We start from the raw sequence: 25446 nt of genomic DNA on the forward strand, positions 1-25446 counted from the left end.
ATTACAGAGCGTTTGAGCAGCACTAAAGGACAGTTACAAAAAACAGGAAATGACTGCTCGGAGAACAGTACTCAGTTTGCATGATAGCACAGATTATCAGAACTATTTCCACATATTAAGCCTTTGAAACCAAAGCAAATTGGTTTGATTTCTTTCAAAAATGTAGGGAGAAAGCAACAAGCAACTTAACTGGACACGGCCCCAAAATTAGTGAAAAAATTAGGCTAGTAATAAAATTACAAGAAAATTACCTGAAAATAAGAAAAAAAATCTGTAACATTTTAAATATAAAATTGTTATAATTACAAAAATAGTTTTCTTGAAAATGTTCCATTCTTTTGATCATTTTCTAATAGTTTCTCCCCTCTTTTTTAAAACTAATTTTTAGGTAATTCTCTTGTCACCTTTTACTAATTTCACGTAATTTGTGGGAATTTCTTGCAAAGTTGGTCATTGCCTCCCCCCCTATGTTTTAGAATGAAATTAAAACAATTTGCTCAAGTTTCTAAGGGTCAAATAGCTTGTGAAAGGCGTCTAAACGCAGCACAAGAAAACTGATGTTTGTCCAGATTTCAAATGGTTAAATCAATATATTGAGATTAAAAATATAAAATTATATAAATGTACCATTCAGAGAGATCATGGACACATAGTTGTAAGACTTGATTTTACATTGGATTACAGTAATAATTTCATTACATACAACAGAATATTGTGATTTTTCCAAAAGTTTCAATGTTTTTTCACCAATTCCAGGCCTGGAAAATGTGATTTTGAAAATCCATGACTGTTCCAGGTTTTCCATGATAGTAGGTACCCTGATTTTAGTCAGTAATTAAGCCTTAAAGGTCTTTTTTTTGTCAAAGAAATACCAGAGCTGTAAAAATATTCCAAAAAAATCAACATGTTTCAGTAGAGTACAGTTCAATAGTTTTCTTAATTCACTGGTAGAAGAAGTAAGCAGTTGCTTTACTTAAGTAACAGTACTAATACCACACTATGAAAATACTCTGTTACAAGCATCAAGTTTCCAGGATTTTACAGGGACTAACTGTACAATTTCACAATACATTACTGTAAAAATGATACAGTAACTTTCTGTGAAAGTGATGCAACTACTACCCCGTAATTTACAAGTCCAGTCAAATATTTTACTGTGTAATTATGCTCATTTAATCCATTTTGCTTTGCTTTTGAAAGCCAGACTTGAATGCTATTGTAGTGGAGTATTTTTACACTGCAGCACTGCTACTTTTACTGAAGTATTTGAGTACTTCTTCAGTGTCGTGTCTTTCAAGGTTTATAAAGCACTGAAACATGGCCTGACTCTTGTACTTACATCACCAACAAGCTTAAGAGAGAGACAACAGGATCAGTTTGAGCTTTTTAACTCCCTGCTGGTGGGATTAACCTCCACTCCCGCTTCAATCATGTTGTTACATTGATGTAAAACAAAGCTGCCCCTGCTCCTCAGAGGAAAAACCAAACAATTACCACCACCTCAGGCTCTCAAGATCCATTGCGACTAAATGAACGGCCAATGGGATCACACTAATGGGATCAGCTGATTGTTCAATGCCTTATATAACCTGATCTGTTGCTGAAATGTGGTCTGAGTTTGAGTGAGGCGGCTCTCAAACAATGACGAGTCATAAAAAACTCATCACATCTACAGACCTTCGAAAAAATGATTCAGCGAAAGTAATCTAGATTTATAAATCCATTAAACTTAAATGAGTTATTTTGAGGCAGTTAAAAAGTGTTACGTAAATTAATTGAAGTGGTGCTAAAAGTGTTCAGTGTTCACTTAACCTGAGATTAAAGTGAAGTTAGTGCTCACATGAAACTAGCCACCCATGCGTGATATCTGAACACAATCGATGTTACATAAGTAATTAATCACTGGTTCCTTTCTCTGTGAAGTGTGTTATAACAAACATTATTTATACTAATGTAGGCTCTAATTATCTGTATTTACTCACGTTTAAGCTTCATCGCTGAACATCCATAAACAGTGCTCATCGTCCACACAGGATTCACCTGAAAGATCAATATGTCGCATAAAATATTACAGTTAGTCCACACACACATATATTTATGTTACTATTTTATTATTATCTATATTTACAAACCTCAGTGTTTAAATTATTTAAATATAAATTTTGTGATGTACTGGCTGTAGCAGTAGATTGTAACTAACTGCATTTCCTCAGGTGCTGTACTTAAAGGGACACTTCACACCAAAATTAAAAATGACTATTTTTCCTCTTACAGTAATGCTATTTATCAGTCTTACATGTGAGTCACAGAGTGTTATCGGCCGTAGAGATGTCTGCCTGCTCTCAAATACAATGAAGTTAGAAGATTCTCAGGATCTCAAAGCACATGTGGAGGGAGGAAGGGGGTCCGGTTTGGGGATCTCCGAACTGCATCTCTGCTCTTTGCAGATGATGTGTTTCTGTTGGCGTCATCACATTGTGACCTCCAGCATGCATTGGGGTGGTTTGCAGCTGGGATGAGTAAGCACCTGAGGCCATTTCTCTGCCGGAAAACTGTGTTCTGTGTTCTGACCCTCATCCATGGTCATGAGCTTAGGTTCATGACTGAAAGGACGAGACTGCGGATACAAGAAGCCAAAATGAGTTTACTTCGGAGGGTGGCTGGGCGCAGCCTTATACCACTTTCCCACCAAAAAGAGCTCATGCACACGTTTTTCAAACACAGGTACACCAAATAAATACTGTATTCCCACAAGTCTGCCTGTCTGTACGCTTCTGTGTAACAGTACTAAAACCACACTATGAAAATGTGTTTGTGGGTTGTTTTGTTGGGATGTCCGTGCGATGTCACGGACAGGCCGGAGAACAGGTTAACAGTAGAAAGCAGCAGAAACAGAGGTCTTTTAAAACTTTTCAGTGGCCTCTTCTCTTCATATGTCTTACTTATTAAGTCTCTCTCTCAACCTCTGTGTTCTGTGTTTTAGTGCTGCTTAGGAGGAGATGGAGGGTTATTACTGACGGTGTGTAAAAGCACCTCGCCAGTTAAGGAGCTGAAATTACCGCATTCACCAGGGTGTTGTGTTCCCATCAATGTCAATTGGAGCCAGAGACGATCGTATGCATTCTCATTGTGTTAAAAGGCCAGATGTTGGTCGGTGTTAGCAGATTTTTTGTGCAGTGGGAGCTTTGGCGATGGGGTGAGGAGCTCAGACATCCTGAGGGAGCTCGGACAAGGGGTCAGCTGAGATGGTTCAGCATTTGATAAGGATGCCTCCTGGGCGCCTTGTGTTAGAGCACGTCTGACTGTCAGGGGGCCCCCGGGTGGATCTAAAACATGCTGGAGGGATTATATATCTCATCTGGCCTGGAAACGCCCTGGAGTCTCTCAGGAGGACCTGGAAAGCGTTGCTGGGGAGAGGGTTGTCTGGAGTATTTTGCTCTGCCTGCTGACCCCCGCAACCTGGTCCCCAGATGAACGTCAATGGAAAGATGGATCTCTTTGGACTGTGGGAGGAAAATAGCAACCCCTGATAAAACCCACGCTGGCACGCGGAGAACATGCAAACAGAAGAGCCCCAGCTGGTCGGTGGGTTGAAACCCTGAATCCTCTTTTGCTGTGAGGTGACAGTGATAACCACTGGATCATCACACTGTCCGAGTGATGATGATGATGAACTTACACATTGATTTATCTGTAGTAATAATCACATTTTTCATAAATAACAATAAAACACTAAAAAAACTATTTTTGCTAAAGGGGTTCTTTTACTTTTGATACTGTAAGTAAACGTTATTGACAATACTTCTTTACTTGGACTTAAATAACATTCTGAATGTTGAATGATGCTGATTTTTAGTTTTACATAAAGGATCTGAACTCTTCTTTCATCTATAAGTTGAGGAGTTTCTGTACTACTTAGTGTTACTGTCTTTAATTTACTGGCAATTTTAAGAGACAAGTGTGCACCCTAGAGGTTAGAAGTTAGAATAGCACCTGCTGTCAAAAACTTTTATATAACTACAGTAAACTGTACTGCACTTACATAAAGGGTCAAACGTTATGGCAACATTACAGAAATAAACAAAACACCTGAGAGGACTGGACGTGCTCCAGTAAAGAACTTAGTGTACGATCAAAAACACGAAACCTAAAACATCAAAGTGCGTGATCTTTATTTGATATACTGTGAAGTGCCGTCCAGGTGGCACAAAATGGCAGCAGAACAATGAATGTGTAAGGCTCCTTTTCACGAACAACAAACTGCTCTTTGTCTGGATTTCGGCTATTCCACCAGCACATGAATAGGAACACCTGCAAATGATTAAAGATGGCATTTATAAATAGATTAAACCAGTCCGTTTTTCATTTATCCCCGTGTGTTCATATAATACACCACCGCTATGAAGAGCAGCCGACTGTTGAAGGCCATCGGTGAAAAACCCCCCAATTCTGATCCGAGAGGACTGAACAATCGACCCCTGAGATTAACTATCCAACGTGCCATCAAGAAAAGGACATGGTGAACAGCAGGAAGTGCTACAAAATCCATAAAATTCATGAAAAGTAAACTGGATAATAGAATTAAATCTAATAACGGATTTTAATAATTCTAATATTTTACCTTTTTTCTCCACCGTCATACTCCTAGAATTCAGTATACAAATATTAAACATAGAATTATGATATGTATATAGTATGTTGTTGTGTACTGTAGCACTTAGTCATGATTTCACAAGTAAAATAAACACCAAAGTATTTTCAAAAACACGATCCTGTGCTTTAGATCTATCTCTAAGGCTCCAGAGCTGCTGCAGGTTCCCCCGCCGCTGTCAATTTTATGCTGCTTCGTCTTTCACTTGAGTCACACGTTTCCAACCGACACCAAAACCAGGTCAAGTCCCAGGATGGGTTATGATTATTTGCTGTGAGGTTGTTGCAGCCGACATTAGGAGTCCTTTTTCATTTGTGGTCTATTGCTGTGACCCTGCTATCACTGCAGGCAGGGCTTAGCCGCAGAGTCATTGGACGTGTCGACTAAAAGCCTCAGATCCCCAGGCTTATGTCTCCCTCTAGGGGGCGGATTGCAACTGATACTCACTCAGCCTCTGGCCCATCAGCTTCCACTCGTCATCCTTGAGGGACCGCTTGTGGTGGGTTTGCCCTCCGCAACAATTCTGTAACATCTTTGGCTTTGCAAAAGTTAAGTCTAAAAGCAGCAAGTCTCACATGCGGTAGATGTGAGGGAATCGACCGCACTGTACGTACAGGGTCATGTTGAGTATGTGCGTGTGTGAACACCTTACGCCCAGTGAACCTGAGCTCCTGCCTTCGAGTGCCGTTTGGCCTCCATAATGCAGAAGGCCTCCTGCTCCTCGCTTATCTCCTTCAGCCTCTTCTCCTCCAGAAATGACACCAGGGAGTCTCTCATGTCCACAACGTCGATCATCTGCTGAAGGACACGGTCCTCTTCTTTCTGCTGCTCTGATGTCTTATCTGCCAGACAGACACATATGCACACTTTAACATTTAGAAACCTGTGAAAATTGGCCTGATTTCTTTTTTAAAAAACCTATGGGTTGAAGGCAAAAAGCAATTTAAGAAGAAATCACCCAAAATTTTACCCTAAACCCTAAAAGAGCCATCAGCATGTTACTGTCTTTTTTCAACAAAAGCCAAGACTGTTTGAATTTGCTGCGAAGAGGTCCAAACTTAAAATTGGTGATAGTTTAACTTAGCGAATTGCTGCTGGAGAATACCAATCAGAAAACAGAGTCCTGTGACTCCTGTGACATGTTGACGTATGTTGACACCATGAACACACCTCACAAGCTGCATTTTGCTGCTGCTTGGTGTGTTTTCAGCGTAACTCAGAGAGCTGAGCCTCATATTAGATTCAGCTGAACTTTAGAGAGCATGTTTGCAGAGGAATGTACATTTTGTCTTTCTTGCATTGAAACTGCTTGAGAGAGATGTGTTTGCTCACCCTTTTGTGGCCTCAGTTTTTGCCCAAGGAGGGTTCACACTTGTTCTAATGAAATTTCCATAAAAGAGTGTCTTATATTTGGGCTGATGTGTTATGTTACAAAATGCACAGTTTGTTTGCAGGACTGGGTGAACAGGGCCAAGTTTCAAAAACACTGATGTTCTCATCAGAGGAGGAATCAGGCTATAATTGTCTCTATAGCCTCGGCTAAACACAACTGGGGCTGGTTTTTGAGTTGGTTCGTTCTTCTCTAACTGCCTCAGAATCAATAAGGCCTATTCAACAAGCTTCAACAACAAATGTGCTCATATGTGTGTGTGCACACTAAAATACACACCATTCATCTCCATGTATTTCCTGAGCTCCAACTCCAGCATACTCTGCTTGTCTTCGAGCTCCAGCTGTCGGGACCTGAGAGAAAAACAAACATCAGCTGAGTCATGTCGACATTACACATCCTGTTGTAGCTGCAGGTCATCATGAGGCCACACCACAAACTATGAAGTGACTATGAAGACGACTGGTTGCTGCAAAGGTGAGAACAAACAAAAACTGCAGTGTTTTGATGTGGACGTCTGCTGTTTTGTGGCCACACAGCAGCCACATAACAGCTTCCATTCTGCTTTGCACAAAAGCTGCGTTGTATTCCCGCTGTGACCACACAGGCTGCTTCTGTGCGTTGCTTTATGAATTCACAAGGTGTTCACTCACGCCACCATGAGGTCAGACTCCTCAGACACCAACGCGTTCTTCTCGTGCACGAGTTGGATCCAGTGTTCGATCATTTCAGGGGAGCCGCTGCTGCCTGGAGGTGAAGAAATACACTGTTTGGGTTTCTGTGCATGATGTTTGTTTAGAAAGTTGAAACAAAAAAAGAGTAAGACAGGTTTTTATGATAATTCTAGATAAAGCGGCGTGCTGTGTGCGACAAAACATCCATAAGTAAATGAGCTTGTCGACAGAGAAATAGCCCTCAGGCTCATATGCTTCTCTCTCTCAATCTGGAGGCAGTTACATGTGAATTCAGCTCAAATTTAAACATTCTAACCCATCAATATACAAATACATGTACTTTTAGTACAGTATGTCTACTGCTCACTATATTTCTTATTTTAAATGCCTGGTATTTATAATAAGTATATTTAACTTTTGCAGAGCAGAAACTTTCCTGTTTGTTTTTTTGCTTAAATAAAAAACAACAAACAAAAAAATAAGCAGCTTATTTGCATTTTTTCCTCCACTTTCAATTACCAGAAGAAGACGAATTAATTTACTGAAAACTACAAATTCAACATCTTCTTCCAGCAACAGTATATAACAATATTTGATTGCATATGGGCTTAAAACTATAGAATGAATTATACTGTATTTTGGGGGCCAATGCTGATACTCATTTTGGGGTGTAAAAAAAATTCTAATATTGATATACGTATTAGCTGACAGTACATATGTGCTATTGCAATGGTGCAATGGTATATTACACAGTTTAACAGTACACTTTAGCTTAAAAAATGGCATGAGTGCACTGAAATCATACATTTTCAATTCAATTCAAAAATTAAAGAATTCAAAAATTATAAAGCACTCTAAGCATCTTTTTCTGCATTATTTTCTGTTGAAAATAAACTTAAAATAAGATAATTTCCTTTTTTTTGGTTGTATTTCAGCAGGATAGTGAAAGCAGCAGAATGGCAGGACTGAGACCAGTTTAATGTATATTTATTTATGACAAATAATGTCTTTATTGTGATATTCAACAGGTTTATCACACATTTTTGCCACATAGTGCAGCCCTAGTGAAAAACAATTTAAACTGTTGTGCTCTTAAAAAAAGTTGAAAAAAAAAAATAAATAAAAACAAAGAGCCTTTAGTATATCAGGAATGAAAAAACAGATGAACATTTGAATCTTACCAGCCTCTCCTCGCAGACTTTGCTCCAACATGACACCCTTATCCTCCAACTCCTTGAAGGTCACCTCGATCTCCTCCAGTCTCCTCTGGATGGACTGTGAACCACACAGACCAAAAATAGTTAGAAAGCTGCTTAAGAATTTATTTTTTAATACATTAAAATGTATATCATGCAGGAATTGCTGCTTACTGAAAGTGAAAGCCAGCCTCTGATAACTTTGAATTTATACCTTTAAAGTTAAAGGATTAAACGGGACCCATGTTTATGACGGTATTGGTATTGTGACCATATTATCCACAATAACCATTCAGTGTATTTAATCAATGACCCACGATGAGCGGATTTTAATGTTTGCACAAAGAATTTATGGAAACGATGTATGTTATCCATTTTATATCCATTTTTACTCTCTCACAGCTGTACCAGAGCTTATAAAGTTACTGCTAATGCTAACTAATAGTTTTCCCATTGCTGTTGCATCACACTAAAGCATTCAATTGGTGTGATAAAGGGTGACTTATACTGAGAAGAACTATTTATGCAGAGCAATTATTCATAAAAAATGTGTCTATAAAATAAGATGTGGTCATTATCAGTGTTTCTCATGGAGGCCCTAAGTGGCTCGTTTGCAGAAACAGACAAAGCGTGGACTCTGCAGCTCAGCATTACCCTGCTGTATGGGGGGTGATATTAAATAGGTATATTAAAAGGTGTTTTAGCCACTTTAAAAAAACGCCTCCTACAAAATACAATAGAAGTATAATAAATATAAGTTTTGTTTCAGTTGGATTGCATAACAGTCGCTAACAGCACTTTCTGGCCCACAGCTCACCAGCAGCAGCTGAGAAATGTTGTGCCAAAGGAAAAGGCTGTGTGACGGCGAGGTAAAGTGGTGAAAATACTCTAAATAGAGCGTCCACTTGGACTGATATTGATTTTTTAGGTAGGTATTTTTTAAAGTGGCTAAAATACTTTTTGATATCAACCCGTTTTGATAATCTTATATAATAAAAACTCATTTTTAAAACAAATTTCCACTCATTTTTCTTTTACTAACTCCTTGCAATTCATGTGACCTTTCTTTTGAAGTTGGTCATCAAATTTTTCCCAATGTTTTTCAAAGGCGTCTGAGCGCAGCACAAGAAAACTGATGTCTAACCAGGTTTTAAAGGGATACAGGGAAAATATTAATTACATATTTAAAAATGTGAACATAGAGTGCAGAGCAGAGCTGCAGAGCTGTTGTCTGACTTCCCATTAAGAGACGCTGTGAACATTTACCCACAAGCAGCAGCACGACTTCACTGATTATTTCAGAAGCTAAAAGTTAAGTTCTGTTTCCTTTGTCCAGTTTATATAATTTTTAGTTTTACTGCTTAAATGTTCCACAATATCTGCAGCAGTGACATCTTTGCTCTTACTGCAGCACTCTCAGTTAAAAACCACTCGCTTCTCCAATTCACCACACCCACCATGTAAATCACGGTGGGCCAGTTGCAGGTGTCCTGGCTTTAATGGGAAGATGGTAGATGACACTGTGATTGAATTCATGTTACACCCAAAACATATGATTATTTAAGGGAGTAAGTGCAACCTCTCTGGTCCTTGCACCTTATTCTACAACCAGATTTTGCACTGTTGAACAAAAAAAAGTGGTTGGACAAGCCCCAAATGCACCTGCACCTGCACCATGCACTTTAGACAGAAGGCTGTGGATCTTTTAAAAAGGGCCCAATAATCAATCAACCTTGAATCAAACGAAATTGCTGCACTGACAAGCCAGTGACCAATAAAATATATATGAGTTATTGTATTACTCTGAGAAACACTGACCTGGGCTTTACGCAATCGCTGTAATTCGCTCATCTTGGCTCTTCGCTCCAGCGTCCTCATCTTCATCAGCTCCATCTTCTCTGCCTCAACAGGGTCTGATGGCACCGTCTGAAACTAAGGCAAAGTGTCAGTGTCAGTATTCTGAGACCACCGCTGGTTAAAATCATGATTTCCACAGCTTAAGGCAGGTTAGATTTAATTTTTTTTTTAAGACTTTTTAATGCCACTCAAGATGAAATTTAAGACCTTTTTTCAATAAAAAAAACTGACTATTTTAAGTCAAAATTGATGCAAGAGGCATCCGGTAAATTATACAAAAAGAAGACTTATACAAAAAATAATGTCTTATATTTAGATATTTAGATGATTTAACCCTTTGAAACTGTAGCAAATTGGATTGATTTCTTAAAAAACAACAACAACAAAAAACGTGAAGAAGTCAATGGGCATTGTAACATATGGCCCAAATATGAACAAGGATTTAGTAAAAAGTTACAAGAAGACAAGAAAATGAAAATGAAAAACCTAAAATAAGCAAAAAAAGAACTGGAAAAGTGGCCCAAAAATAAAGTTTAATTTTTTTGTGACATAATTTTAAATATATAATTAGAATGATTGACAATATAGTATTTCTAGACAGTTTTCCCTATTTCTTTTTATAATTTTATAATAATTCTCCCTCCTTTTTAAAAATAATTTATGGTTATTTTCTTGTCACCTTTTACTAATTTCCTCCAATTTCTGCAACATTTTTGGCCAAGTTGGCCATTGCCTGTTTTTGAAATAAATCAAAACAGTTTGCTTAGTTTAAAAGGGTTAAATAGCTTGTTAAAGGTTTTGGGACGCAGCTTAAGAAAAGTGATGTTGATCCAGGTTTTAAAGGTTTTAAATCAATGTCTTTTAAGACTTTTTACGGATCTGAGGAAAGCCTGGTACAAATTTAGCAGCTTGATATCATTTATACTAAAAACATCAGTTTAACTCCTCTCCTTACTTTTTCATTAAACAAGTCAACATCATCTCGCTCAAACATCTCATCATCATCGTCATCGTCGTCGTCATCTCCATCGACACCCTCCTCTGAGGTGCTGTGAGCGTGTCTGAATGTCGTCTCTGTGGTAAGAAAAGCAAAGAAAGATGTTGCAATATAATGTTTCTTTTTCTGCAACCTTTTCTCCAAAGATCACACAGGAGATGAGTCCTTACTCACCCACTCTCCCTGGATGATTAATGAGGACACTGAGCCGAGTGTCCCTGCTGATCCTCGGCGAAGACAGATTCCAGGGAGAAAACTTGGACCGCACCCTGGTCTGCCCGCTCGGCATCTCTTTCCTCCTGAAGCAGCGTCTGTTTCTGTTCTCGCGGATGTGACTGGCGGTGCTCCCGCTCCAGTAGCCCTCCTCTTCCTGCCCATCCAGGCCCTCTGGCTTAGGAGGACTTGGACCTCCTGCAGTTGCAGATGAAGAGGAGCAGGAGGAGGATCCACCAGGGGTTTCTGAGTCTGAGTCCGCGCTGAGGCTCTGAAGATTCACTAGTTGGCTTTTCTCCTCGTCGGTCAGCTGCAGCTTTCGGAGTGATTGCTTTGGACGAGAATCGGGTGCTGTCTTAGAGATCTCTTTTGTGCGGGCCGGAGAGGATTGTTTTTCTGGAGTGGAGGGGTTAAAAAGGTGGACTGTGCGAGGTTTTGGTACTGGAGGAGAGGGCTGAGGGCTCGGGGTGGTCTGCTGAGAGAGGCGGGGCTTGGGGACAGGATAAGGTACCGTCTCCTCCTCAGCTTTAGATGTGGGAGTTTTTGATGGATGCGGTTCTGGGGACTCTTTATCGGATTCAAGTATATGTCGGTCCTGTCCTTCAGGCTTATGTGACTGTGAGGCAGCAGAGTCCAGAGTGTGCTCGTACTCCTCATCTGATGGAGATGGCGTGTAATCATCACTGGAAAGCCTGTTCTCCTCATTTGTCCCTTTGTGAGTTCCTTCGCCATCCTGAACACAGAGAAGGCATAAAAAAAACAAAAAAACAGAATTACCGCCATGCCTCCGCGCACAAGTCAAGTTGCACTCACAATTTACATCCATGTCTGTGAAAACATACACGCTTCACACACATCATGACCCCGGCAGCACAAAAGATCTATGCAATCAGCACAGTTTCAAAGTGGACTCTCGTGAATCAGTCATTATTCAACCTCATCCTATTGTGCAACGCCTTCACTTTTTTCCTTTGTGTTAATGGACCAGTCATATAATGTTATACTGCAATGTTACAGTTTGTACGCTTGTTTCTGAGAATTAAAAAAAAAAACATCACCATTGCGTTTATATTTCTCTTTAGTTTTTTAATTATCCTTTGTTCTTATCAGTTTATTACTGTGTGTTTTATTGTTATTTTATGCGTAAGCACTTTGTAACATTTTAATAAGTGCTATACAAATAATGACCTTTGACCGCTAAAATCTAATCAGTTCATTCTTGAGTCCGTTTGTGCCAAATTTGGGGAAATTTCCTTGAGGCGTCCGTGTGATATCATGTTCACAAGAATGACTCGGATGCAAGGTCACATTGGCTTTGACCTTTGACTACCAAAATCAAATAATTTCATCATTGAGCCAACGTGAATGTTTGTGCCAAATTTAAAGAAACTCCCTCAAGACCATCTTCAGATATTGTGTTCACCACAAAGAAGCAAATGAAAAGTCACTGTGACCTTTAATACCAAATTCTAATCAGCTCATTGTTAATTCTAAGTGAATGTTTGTGTCAAATTTTGATATCACTTTCACAAGAATGAGACGAATGTAAGGTCACAATGACCTTGACCTTTGACTACTACAATCTACTCAGTTCATTATTTAGTCCACTCAAACTGTTGTGTGAAATTTGTAATGTTCTGATATCTCTTTCACAAGAATGAGATGATATAAGGTCACTGTGACCTTGACCTTTCATCACCAAAATAAGTGCATCCTTGAGTCCACCTGTTTGTGCCAAATAAAAAAAATCCCTCAAGGTTTTCTTGATATATTGCTTTCAGAGAGAATGAGACTGACAAGGTCACGGTGACCTTTGACCTATAAACCACCAAAAACATCACTTTGTTCTTCAGACCAAGTTGATGTTTGTGCTAAATCTGAATAAAATGCCTTGAGATATTGTGTTCACGAGAATGGGCAGACGTACGTACATACAACCCGTTGTTATTGCTGGCAAAGAGGAATAAAAATAAAAAAAGGGGAAACAAAAAGCACAAATCTCTGTTTAATTAGTCTGCATATGCTTTGACACAAACATCCTCATTAGTCGTACGTTACTGCTGCGAGCTCTACAGGCTGACGACATCAGACCAGACACCAGAAGGATGATACATCATGCAACAGAAGATTGTGTAACACGGGAAATACGAGCACACAGATTCAACACGGAGTCTGGAGCAGCGAGCAACACAACGGCGTACATCTGCTCTGTTCAGTGACCCACCTTACAAGATGTTTCAGCCTCGTTTTCCAGCTCCAGTTCTTCAGAGTGCAGCTCACAGTAAAATCTCCCTGAGGGCACATCACAGACACAAACAATGAGCTGGAGTTGAAAAGTCAGAGGCAAGTGAATGTTGACGTGCTACAGAAGAAAAAGCCTGCTGTTGTCATAAATCATTAATGTCCTCTCAAAACCCTTAAAAAAGGGTTGCGGTGCAAATTATTAATTACACAAATAATTTAATAAGTGGTGCTTCACTTATTGCAGAAAATCCAAACTGCGAACAGTAGCAAATATCCAGGCTTTGAGAGAACACATTATACCACAGGTGCGAGAGCTGTTGAAATCAGAAGTGCTTTACACTCGGCGACAGAGCATTAAGTGCTTAAATCGAGGATTAAGGAAACAAGAGTCTGTTAAAAGGGATAATAAAAGACCAGATATTATACCAAACATGGACAGATACTTGGCAAACTCAGAATTACAATAATATTTTGAATGGGTTTTTGTCAAAGATGCTCTACAACAAAAAATAACACTCTGCCAAAGGTATGAAACACATCCTTTCTCCTGTGGGAATGGTCGTCTTTCACCCACATCCCCCAACATTTTGTGGATAGATGAAAACAGCAGCACTATATATGATACAACTTTAATATTAGATTTTTTTTTGCTTCTCATTTTTAGCTGCTAGCCTAATATCTGACATCAAGTATAAGATCATTTCAATTTTTGGCAGATCTCACGATTGTTTGTTTGTTTTTTAAGATCCCCATTAGCTTCTGTACTGACTCTTTGAAACTCCAGCAAATTGGTTTGATTTCTTTAAAAAAAAACATGGGGAGAAGGCAACGAGCAGCTTAACAGGACTTGGCCCCAATATTGATGAGAAAAAAAATCTGTAAAAGGTTACAAGAACATTACCTGGAAAAAACGCACAAAAAAGTAAAAAACAATAAAAAATAATTAAATAAATGTATCCTGCATAATCAAATATAATAAGTTACTTTACTAAAGTAATTAAAATAGTTACAGGATAGAGTAATCTACTGCATTTCGAAAGTAACCCTTCTAACACTGAAGGTGGAATTGGGGAGCCACATGTCATAAAATATAACAACTGCATAAGTTATGAACACACTGTTGTCACAGCGCGGGAAAGCAGCTTCGTTCGGCTTGTTTTCCGTCACCACTGTAACATTAGCATTAAAGCATGGTGGAATCAGCAAGCAAGCAAACTTGGACAGAGGAAAGAAAGACCCCAACTGATCAATTTGTCTGAGGAACAGTCACCTCTATGACACGAAAGCCTTAAAAATAAGTAATGTTATTGAATATTACCCATTACATTATTTGAATGGGTAGGGGCCACCATTATGAGGACTAAGTGAAAAGAAGAGGTCAGAACCAGTTTAACCATCTTAGTAAAGAAACCGATAATCAGTTTGGCTTTAGGATGTTTTTTTTTTTTAAACGATGTATGTACAATGCACGGAGGGAATCATGATCAATAGTGGAGAGGCACACAACACCAGGGGATTTTAAGAATGGCAAAAAAAGCCCAAGTGAACAACCCTGCCACCTGTGCCTATAAACTATAAATATTCCCAAAAAAGAAAGAGAGAAATAAACAAATAAAATAAACATCAGAACAAAAGTGTGGGCACGTGGTCATGAGATAAATCCTAATTCAGGGGGCCACAGACAATTTCTTAAGATATGTCAAAAAAAACTATGATTTAAAAAACTATGGTTATATAAAGGACTTGGCTTGGATAGTGGCCGATGGCTGTGGAGCCTCCATAAGTCACATAACGTACATCACTGACGGGAGCGGAGGAGGGGAGGGGTGTGTGATCAGTGAGAGCAGGTACCTTCTGCTGTCAGAGTGTGTCTAAGTGTACTGTTCTTTGTTTTTTACTTTAATTTTGAGCCAGATATAAACAGCAGGGCAAAGTACTTGACTGAGTAAATGCTGACAGTTCCTGCTGCAAATTAAAAACCCTCTCGGGTTCAGCCATATACAAGGTTTTGACCACAGACTATCTAAAGATGGACAGCTCCCCAAAAAGTGAAGCCAAATCCTCTCAGTTGCCCCCTGGTGGCTGACAGACGGTTTCTGTCATTTCAGGTAGCTCCTCATGCTGATGTACGCCCAAAAGCTCATTTTTCTTAGACCATTAACCATTCAGTTCATTTTATAATCAGATTAATGACTGATGTTTTCAGAAAGGGTTTCTCTCTATTCGACATGGTAAATCTTACTTTCTCCAAGTGTACAACACTTGCTTATTCCTTCAGCTGCGTATCAAATGTCGGGAGCTTCTCAGATTTCCAAAATTGCAGCAGCATTATTCTTATGAGCTGTCTGATCTGAACTTCATATTTATTCACTCTGCTGACTCAACCATCCCAAACAGTGCGGTTAGAAGAGTGGGGGGAAACTCTGTCTTAAAAGCCTTGGAAAAAAGTCAAATACATGACTCCCAAAAAACCTTTCTTGTTAATATACTGAAAGTAGGCTCCTCACCTGTAGCCTGGTCGAAGGTGTATCCTCCCAGTCTGAGCGTGATGCTGCACTGATGGCAGGTGAAGCAGCTCCGGTGGAAGAACTTGCCCTCAGCACTGATGCGCTCCAGCACGTAGACCCTCTGACCACAGAAGTAACACTCCTCACTGTTGGTCATTGATGGACTAGTAGCAGGCTCGGGTTCAGGAGCGGGGTCAGGTGTGGGACTGAGCTCAGGGGACACAGGAAGCACCACCGTCTGAAGAAAAAAGGCAGATTCAGTTAACCAACACTGAAAAAAGAAGAAGAGAGGAATAAGTATTGAGGGTCAACTGATATTGGTTTTCAGGGCTGACACCGATTATTAGTACTTAATGAGATCAATGACCAATATTTGGAACCGATATACATTTACAATAAAAAGGCCGGCCAATGATCGGGCAACCCATAATAAGTACAGAAACACACTCACACTGTCCTCATCCTCCATCCTTGTCTCTTTTACTCTTTTCTCAGCTGCCAGCTTTTCCTGCAGAGAAAATAAGAAAAAGTATTAACTACCACACGACCGATTATGTGAACATTTAAATGAGCATTCACACCATTTTAATGACTGATTAGAAACCACTTCTCCTGAAAATAACATCTACCAAATTGCCCCTTAAATAACAGAAGTGAGTCACAGGCAGCACACAGGAACGCAGACTGGAGGCCCAGACGTGAACTCCAGCCAACGGGCCAGTGTGTTTGAAAATATCTTTATCAAACATTTCTCAGTGCTGTGTAAACAGTGAACTCGCTGTCACAGTGGGCGGACCTTGCGTCTTTGCAGAGAGTTGTGCTTCAGCTTGTTCAGGAAAAAGACAGCTGACTGTGTCTGGGAGAGAGTCAGAGGCTTGGACGACGGCAGGAAGGCTGCAGGGTCTGGGAATGAAAGAAAGAAAAATGTCACACACACCAAATTCAGCTTATCTTCCCATTACACTAGTCTGCAAACCTACACCTGAGCGGTATTGTTGGCCTACTTGCAGCTCTGCATACAGCTGCTTTAAATATTCTGATTGTGCCTTTTTTTTAAAAAATATCTTCAAGGTACATCCTTTTATGTAGAATACTCTGTCAGAAATATAAATCATCCCTCTTGCTTGTATTTTCTGTGGTGCTTCAGCAGCAGCAGCAGAATTTAACTTGTCAATCCACACAGAAACTCCTCAGCTCCAGCTCTGCTCTACCACTCCCACCCTTTCATCATTCAGATAAGGTTACCGGAGAATGACAGCTCCCTCCTGCCTGCACATCAGTCAGCGGATCCCAAGCCCGAGCAGCACAGCATCGCAGACACACAGAGCGTTTATCACACCCACTTCAGCTCATTCACTGCCTCAAAGCTCACATTTTACGCAAACTCCTCAGGCTGTGAAGGCTGTAAAAATACCTCTGCTACAGAGAAAATCCCCTGGTGCAGGAATAGTAGATCCCCTTCAAGAGACGCTAGTCCCATCAGCTCCTGATAAGCCAGGTCTGCACGGTGACTGTTTGCTCTGTCTGCTCCTGCTGGGCTGGCTCAGTGCAGAGAGGAGCAGCACAACCAGTAGAGGCTGGGCTCTGAGCTCTGAGCACAGCACTAGCCACTTAAGGCAAAATGAATTCTGGGTAACGTGCTCTTAAAGAGACAGCAGCGATTTGATCGCTTCTCACCAGCATACACATTTCAGTGGGAAGGCACCTGACCCTTTTAAGGTGATGCTAATGCTGTGCAGTGTCTAAGCAACCAAGTTACGTAAGATTGATGCTGCTGTCACCAGAAGCTATCTTCAGAAATATATCAGAGCATTAAAAAAACCATATTAATAATGAAAACATCATCTGTGGTAAATTGCAAAGTGCTTTTTTGGCTTTTCAATTACACCTCAGTTGACATTGTCTTTATCCTTGAAAATACTCTTTAAACTAAAACTTTTACCTTTTGCTGGCACAGTGAAGGCACTTTGGACCTGCGTGAGGTAAAGGACCATGGACAACTTGTCTATCTGACCGCTGTTGGCGAAGTCAGTGGCAGACATGACAGGCGGGATGCCCAGCTCCTTCTCCAAGACGCTGAAGGCCAGTTGGTTGTTGTGAACGGCATTTGACACGTCCAGGGAGGACATGTCACTGTGGACAAATTAGAAAATCTGGAATTACTTTACAGTATTAATTATAGCTTTTTTCCCACAACAATGAGTAACTTTATATGTATTGTTTTACAGGGACAGTGAACCCTAAAATCAAAAATACATATTTTTCTTACTTATGGTGCTATTTTCGATCTAGATTGTTTTGGTGTTAGTAGCCGAGTGTTGGAGATATTGGCGGTAAAGATTTCTACCTTCTCTCAAATATATTGGAACTAGATTCATTCATTCATTCAAACCTTTTTTTTAAGTGATAAACTGAGGGAGACGCTCATTTTCAGTGATGCCGAGCATGAACAAAGAAACAACCAACAAGCAAACAAATAACAGTTAAAACAGAGATAAAATCAAACAAAACAGCAAACAATAATAGCAATGTAAATAATTAACAGACCTACCACACTCACTGACAAGCCAACCACACAGGATGACAAGCAACCGCTATGTTGATATTTTTTCTATTTTTCATGGGAGCGCCGCATATATTCACTATGCTCCAAATGCCAGAAGCGTGATGAGGTGCTGAGCATCTATTATATGCATTATTTACATTTTTTGTGGAATTAAAATTGGTGCACATCACACAGCACAGCATACCTTCACCATATTCTTTGTCTGTTTTTAAAACCAAAGTGGGAAAGACACACAATAATATCAAAATTAATTACAAGTATATGTTGCAAAATTAGTCGTAGAGGCAACAGCGAGATCAAAAGTATGTTTTAAATATTAAAAAAATAAAATAAAATAAAAAAACCTATGCTGCATTTCTAATGTTTTTTTTCTGGTCACACAGTTGAAAAATATTCACCTTTTGGTAAAATGCTGCAGCTGCTCACCATTGTCACTTTTGGAGAGAAATTATTTCTGAAATGTTCTGAACCCACACAGACTGGCAGGTCTCTCCCTGTGTTCCTCAGCCCTTCATCCAGAGCTCCCAGTCCTCTACCTTGTGCTGACATTTTTACTCCCACAGATCATTTTTACTCCCACCATCATGGCAACCAGACGCCACCAAAGCATCTTAAGCCGAAACAACACTGCGGCCCCAGCTCATTTCCCTCCTGTGTTCTCGTTTGGACAATAAACAAATATTTCATTTGTTTTTAGACTGTGTCATCTTTGTCATTTTAAGGACAACAATATAATAACCTCACACAATCAAGCTTATTTATAAATCACTAAAATCTGAAAAAATTAAGTAATTTACAAAAATGAAATAAAAATATGACAAGATATAAACATTAACGGCGTGTTCCTCAGCTGAGCTGTGACGTTAGTTAGATCAGTGGTGCTAGATGAGCTAGCCGTAGATGCACGCTTCCTTTTGAGTGTTAATACGGTTAGTGGGTGTGGTTCAGTAGAAATAGTTCCTACATGAAATTGTTCAGACTAAAGTCTGTGGATATCTTGAGGAATTGGGTCATGATTTCTAGAAAGAGACACTGCTGTTGAGTTTTCCAATGTATTTTTTTGGTGCTTCGATCACTACAAGTAGAGTGTCATCTACTCCCAATATATTGGAGAGAAGGCAAACATCTCTACGGTCAATATCTCCAAAACTAAAAACAATCTAGAACCATTAATAGCACTAAAATTAAGAAGAAAATTATGTATTTTAATTTGGCAGTGTTAAATTCAAACACCTGATGGAAATTTTCATTAAAAAAAACACAGTGTCAAATTAACACAATTGAAAATATGCATAAATGAACAACATCTGTCAATCACATGGCAACCATCTAACATCAGGGGAGCAACTTACATGAGCTGAGGTCTGAAGTGGTGGATCAGAGCACACAGAGCGAGTCCGGACCTCCAGGACTGGGTGAAATCTTTCACGTTCACATTCTCATAACCTGCCGTGTGTTTCTGGCACCATTTCAACAACTCCTCAAAACCACTGACTGAATCTGAGGACAAACAAAGAATTCATCAGACAATGCTGAACAGCCACAGTGGTGTGGTTTCACAGTTAGACAAACATCCCTCTGTGATGTGTAAATATAGTGTGTGTTTTTTTAAAATTATGTGTCAGTGTTGACCACAAAGGGCTTCCTCCTTCACCGCTGAATATAACCTTCACACAGACAGTAAGTGGCTGCACGATGAAAAGCCGCTGACCTTGACGCATGGAAGAAAACCTGTTCTTCAGTTTCTTGCTTGATGGATTAAATTTATCGACATCAAGCAGGTGCTGCACCTAAATAATGCAGGAAGATTAGTCAATGCATTCAGAGATCACAAAAACAAAACAAAACAAAACAAAGGAACATAACAAAAAAAAAACCAAATTTGGCTCTGAAGAAGACTTTGGTATTTTCTAACTTGAAACCTATTTTCTCACTGTTTTGTGTCTCAGTGACTAATGGAGAATTGCGCATCGTCAGTTGTCCATTAAATTGCTTGTTTTTTCCACTGACAGACTCAGACTGTTATTATAAGTTTTTGACCAGATTATGGAAAAGCTCCTACAGAGGATAAGAATATTTTTTGTTTGTTAATTAGTGTGTGTAAACAAATCTTGCAAAACAAGAAGTGTCGTTTTGGAATCACACAGACTCTGTCACATAAAAATTCAGCGATGACACTGAACATTTTTTAGATAACAGTAAGCTTTCCGCCCGGCACTCCTCTCTGCAACTCTCTTAATATTTCCACCATTGTTTTTCCTGCAACAAGTCAGCTCTCGAGAGGTTTCAAAACAAGACTTTCCTCTTAAGCGAGCGGAAAGGTGAGAAATACCATGACTGTATTAATAACAGATGTAGCTAAAGCGACATCACCCACTGGTTTGTGGATTGCCATTTTGAAGCCTTGAGTTTTGTGTTTTGGAAATAGCAATCTTGTTTTTTGGGGGCCAGAAGTGACCATAATTGGACGAGAGGGTGAAGCTGAGGAGAGTGAGGGGTGGATCTGACTCACAGGCTGCAGCAACACCTCGCAGAAAAGCCTGTCATCAAGCAGCTTTCCCTTAAATATGTGTAACTTTTTAGGCCTTAATAAAATGCAAATGGGTGATTCATACAACCTCCCTCCCCCCATGCGGTTCTCATGAATGTTGAAATTAGCTAAAGGGACCAAAACAGTTTTTTGTATCAGGCTATAAACATGTTTATTTCTGATCTAAAGTTCTGCATTTTAACATGGGGGTCTATGTGGATTTACTCGCACTTAGAACCAGCCTCAAGTGGCCAATCCATGAAGTGCAGTTTTCTGCACCTACACAATGGCTTCATTTTTTTAGACCCATTGGTTGGCGCTTGGGAAAAAAAATGTATTTCACCGTAGGGTTTTTCCCCTAATGTTGTCAGACACTTCTAATAATAATCTGAGCCTGTCAGCAGCAAAAAACACTTTTAGTGAACATGTGTTGAAATGCTGAAAAATGACTGTCGCTACAAGTAACTTTGACACAAAAACATGGTAAAATAGTGTCCAGGCTGAAAAAAGAAAAAAAGTTACCCCTTAATGCAAAAGCTTTTTTTTTCTTATTTACTGTAAGGTAACAAATACCTAACAATTATTATACTTTGTGTCTAACCTGAGAAATTATTAATCTAAGCAGTTTTACTTTACTGATAACAAATATATAACACACCTTATAGTAAAGAAAACAGCTAAATGTAGACACCGCTTTACTTTAATGAGACTCCCTCTACTCGACTGTAATCTGCAACCTTGAATAACCTTCGTGAAGATTAAAGTTAATGTGATTCAAATCTCTGTTGAGTAAATAAAGGCTAACAGTCCTGACCTGGTTGGGCTGGATGGCGGAGAGGTTGACTCTTGTGTACCGCGTTTTGGGGTCGATGCTGTAACCAGCGTAGTTTTTGCTGGTGTTTTCTGGCGTTGTCTGGGACAGGACCTGGTAGATACTCTCTCTGCACATTTGGGAAGAAAATAGAGTCATTCAGAGACAAGAATAGGCCCCAAAATCAATGACAGATGGAATCACAGATACACCGAAATGAGACAGAAAAAGGAAACTAACAATAATAAAGAAAGAATGTGATGAGTTTAGAGGGGATAATCAATCAATCAATCAATCCTTTATTCCAGACTCGGGGTCCATATGAACAAAATAAAACAACACATACAATAAATAAAATAAAATCATGTCATAATAAATAAATAAATATAATAATAACAATAATAATAATCATCTTTATTTGTATAGCATCTTTCATATATAAAATGCAGCTCACATTACTTTACACTGAGTGCTAAAAACAATATATAGAAATATATACAAATATAAAAATAAATTAAATAATGTGAAAAGCTAAAAAAATAAAATTAAATCATTATACAGCACATATATACAGGATACCATAACTCTGGAAATGAGTTGTAGACAGGCCAGAGGTGCAAAAAAAAGAAATAGAAATATAAAAGAATTATTAAAAACAAAAGTAAAACCAGTAAAAGTTCATCAAGAGCATAAGAAATAGCAACCATAATATGCGCTGAAAATAAATGGAAGGTGGAATTATTTAAAAGCAAGAGCACAGAAATGAGTCTTGAAATGCTTTCACAGAAGTTGCTTTTCTTATTTATGAGATGACTCAAGCTTACACGTTCGTAAGAATCTGCATGTACAGAATTATTTTGAAATGCGCTGTATTCTGTATCCTTTCCAGTTTACCACAACAGAGTTTGTAACTTTACAGTCTTAAAATTGGGCACATTTTGTGGGCAAAAATGACTTCTGTTAAACACCAAAAGTCTCATTGTTTTATTCTTATCGCATCAAGGAATCCTGCTGAAACAATCTTCATACCTGTGCAATCACAACAACTATTCATCACACTAATTATCTTAGGATGGAGGGCTGATGAGGAGATCCGCAGGCATGCTAATGAATGTTGGAACTATATTTTTGTACTTCATTTCCAACATTTTCAGCACCATCCATTCTTTTCCTAAATATTATTTTAGTTGTCCTAAAACCAAATATTGCACTAAATGTATAATCTATAGTTTTCGCTGTGTGTCTGGCAAACACAAAGTAACACTGCTTCAAATAAAAACAGAGCAATATGGCCGAGAGTGAAGAAACAAAAAGGAGCTGCATCCCTGCTCGTGATGTAAAGATGAAATATGATGAAGTCTGTATTGTGTGTACGAGTGTTCAGCTGTATATCAGCTGACTCACCGCTCAGCCAGGACCTTGACAGGTGGGACCCCCATGCCCCAGCTCCTCACCATCCACGCTGTGTCAAAAGAAGCCAGAAACCCACGTGCAATACCTGTACCCAGAGGCCAGAAAGGCTGCAAAGAACAGAGCATAACAACTTATATAATCTCACATAGATGGCATATCACTTATTAAGCCTGAGCTGTCCAGCTTTGCGTGTAAATTCAATGCAAGAGCTTGAATGAAAGTTTCCATTTTTATTAAACTTTAAACCGATTATCATTAGTAGTAGTAATTAATGAGACCCATAACAGACAATTGGAGGCGATATGCATTTACAATAAAAATGAAAATTATTCGATTGAGATATAAAATTTGGAATATAACTCCAACACAAAATTTTGTTCAAATGCCTTTAGCAAATGTTTAATCAAAACTGACACTTTCAACATCATATACAGAAAGTTCCCTGCAACTTTTTTTTATAAGATTAATTAAAAATAAATAAAAACAAATAAATAAAAAAAATGCTTCCTGAGGTTTTAAAAGCAAAAGGTCCTCCAATGCTGATACTTTCCTTGCAGTTTTTAATTAATACATTTTATCAGCGAGGAGTGCCTGGTGGCTCAGTGTATAGAGTGGCGCCCCATATACAGAGGTTGTACACACACCGCAGCGGCAGTGGGCTTGATTCCAGCCTCGACTCTTTGCTGCATGTCGCCTCCTCTCTTTCTCCCCCTTTCCCACTTAAACTGTCCTGACCATTAAAGGCAATAAAAGCCCCCAAAAATAATCTTTAAAAAATCTACTTTTTTTTCCTTTTTTTTTTAAATGAGCAATGATTAAAAAAAACAGAGACACAGATATTTAGCAAAATACCAAATATTGGCCCCATTAATTGGCCAGGTTGATAATCTGTCGACCCCTATTGGATCAGTTTTAAAAAGCTGGGGTTTCATATTCATATTCATTTCATATGTGCAAGTTCTTTTAATCTAGCCATAGTTATGTGTTAGTTATGTGAACGAGGGAAATTTGCACCAAATGTATAAAAATGTTGCCCCCTACCTCCACCAGGCAATCTCCAACAAGAGCCATCAGGAGTTTCTTGCCCCTCCTCTCCCTGACCAGAGAGGCATTCTCAGCACGGTGCATGCAGGTGAAATCAAACATGGCCACGTCTGGCTGGCCCGCATGGTTCTCAGCAAACGTCAGATCAGGCAGTTTACCGCCTGTGGAAAAGCAGGCCGCATCGCGAGCATATCGGCACAAAGCCTCGTAATCCACGTTTGCAGGAGCCAGCAGCTCGTCGGCATCGCTGTAGTCCTGTTGAGACAGAGCGTGAGGTGCAAAGTGATGAGTCATGGTACCTCTTGACAGTACTCTGAGCGACATGTCTTAGACTTGGTTTAGCTAATAGTCTGCAGAAAAAATAGATGATTGGCAGTTTATTTCTTCACACCGGAGCTCCTGCATCTGCTGTTTCATCCATCTGGTTTGTTTCTTTTTCTTCACTGTCCACAGATGCAGTCGGTGCCAATAAGAATCCCACTTCTTCTTCGTAATGGATGTGTTGTTCTCACCTGTTTAATGACCCCCTTCTTCAGCAAGCTCTTCTTCTTGGCAGTCATGACAAAGTAGTGGGTGTCATCTTTGTAGTAGACAATATTCTCCAGATCAATACCTGGAATGGTAAATGGAGAGAGAGTATAGTGGGCATACAGAGAGAGAGCAGTGTAGGAGAATGAGAGATTCAGGAAGGCTGACATGAGGAGCATTTCTTATTCAGAAGTGACATTTTTCTACATCATTAGTGTGTTTGGTATTGTGCTGGTTTTACTGGAGGGTGGGGGAAGCAGATGGAGACACGTGGTGCTTTAAAAAGTCGTTCAACTGGGTGGTCTGAGGGTTATAAAAGGTGGCATACATAATTTCTGGACCGTTTGTTCAAAAATGAAAGTGCAGAGTAGGTCAGAAAGGCAGGGTGGATTTCATCACAGTTTGCACTGACACAGGAAATGAACTGAAGATTAGAGTACAGATTAACGCCCTCACCGCCATTTTAACACTTTACACTGAACCTGACCTGACAGTGTGAACATTCATTTCATGCCTTGAGGGTTGATGTCAGCGAGGGCCCAACAGAAAACCGATACAATGAAAAGAGTGCTGATATTCTTTAGACTTTGGTTGCTTTCCAGTTTTGCTGGTTTGGTGCAGTGCACGGTCATAAACCGGTTTGATTTAATGCAAAGCGGCTAAATTGACTGATTTGTCATCATGACACATTCTGGCAAGACAAAATCAAAACACACTTATGATGGCTTTGTAGCTGAAGCACTACAATGAACATTAATTTTTCTTTGTTTTTGGATCCTCGCCATGACCATGCAGGGGTATATATTGTTAAGATTTTGGAGTTGG

The 25446-nt window shown here is 39.4% G+C and overlaps 1 protein-coding gene and 1 non-coding gene across 4 annotated transcripts in view; both read right to left on the reverse strand.

Annotated features, from left to right (window-relative positions):
* Positions 1-4155: 4155 nt before the first annotated feature.
* Positions 4156-25446, reverse strand: part of mical1 (microtubule associated monooxygenase, calponin and LIM domain containing 1) — a 31624-nt gene continuing 10333 nt past the window's right edge. For all 3 annotated transcript variants that reach the window (XM_042491341.2, XM_088081765.1, XM_042491343.2), the window contains 18 exons: positions 24606-24706; positions 24091-24348; positions 23041-23156; positions 21640-21766; positions 20007-20085; positions 19648-19795; positions 17672-17862; positions 16526-16632; positions 16181-16237; positions 15730-15967; positions 13203-13270; positions 10940-11711; positions 10724-10842; positions 9730-9843; positions 7897-7990; positions 6695-6788; positions 6321-6394; positions 4156-5493 (listed from right to left, as the gene is read on the reverse strand). In XM_042491341.2, coding sequence (XP_042347275.2) covers positions 5300-5493; positions 6321-6394; positions 6695-6788; positions 7897-7990; positions 9730-9843; positions 10724-10842; positions 10940-11711; positions 13203-13270; positions 15730-15967; positions 16181-16237; positions 16526-16632; positions 17672-17862; positions 19648-19795; positions 20007-20085; positions 21640-21766; positions 23041-23156; positions 24091-24348; positions 24606-24706 — 2951 coding nt within the window. In that variant the 3' untranslated portion in view covers positions 4156-5299. The remainder of the gene's footprint in view (positions 5494-6320; positions 6395-6694; positions 6789-7896; positions 7991-9729; positions 9844-10723; positions 10843-10939; positions 11712-13202; positions 13271-15729; positions 15968-16180; positions 16238-16525; positions 16633-17671; positions 17863-19647; positions 19796-20006; positions 20086-21639; positions 21767-23040; positions 23157-24090; positions 24349-24605; positions 24707-25446) is intronic.
* On the reverse strand, positions 23950-24025 carry LOC148188661 (small nucleolar RNA SNORD36). Its single transcript, XR_015777579.1, has one exon. It is a non-coding gene; the product is annotated as a small nucleolar RNA SNORD36 (small nucleolar RNA).

This window comes from Plectropomus leopardus, chromosome 9, assembly GCF_026936395.1.
Source record: "Plectropomus leopardus strain MGB_pleo_1.0 chromosome 9, ASM2693639v1, whole genome shotgun sequence".
Taxonomy (NCBI): domain Eukaryota; kingdom Metazoa; phylum Chordata; class Actinopteri; order Perciformes; family Serranidae; genus Plectropomus; species Plectropomus leopardus.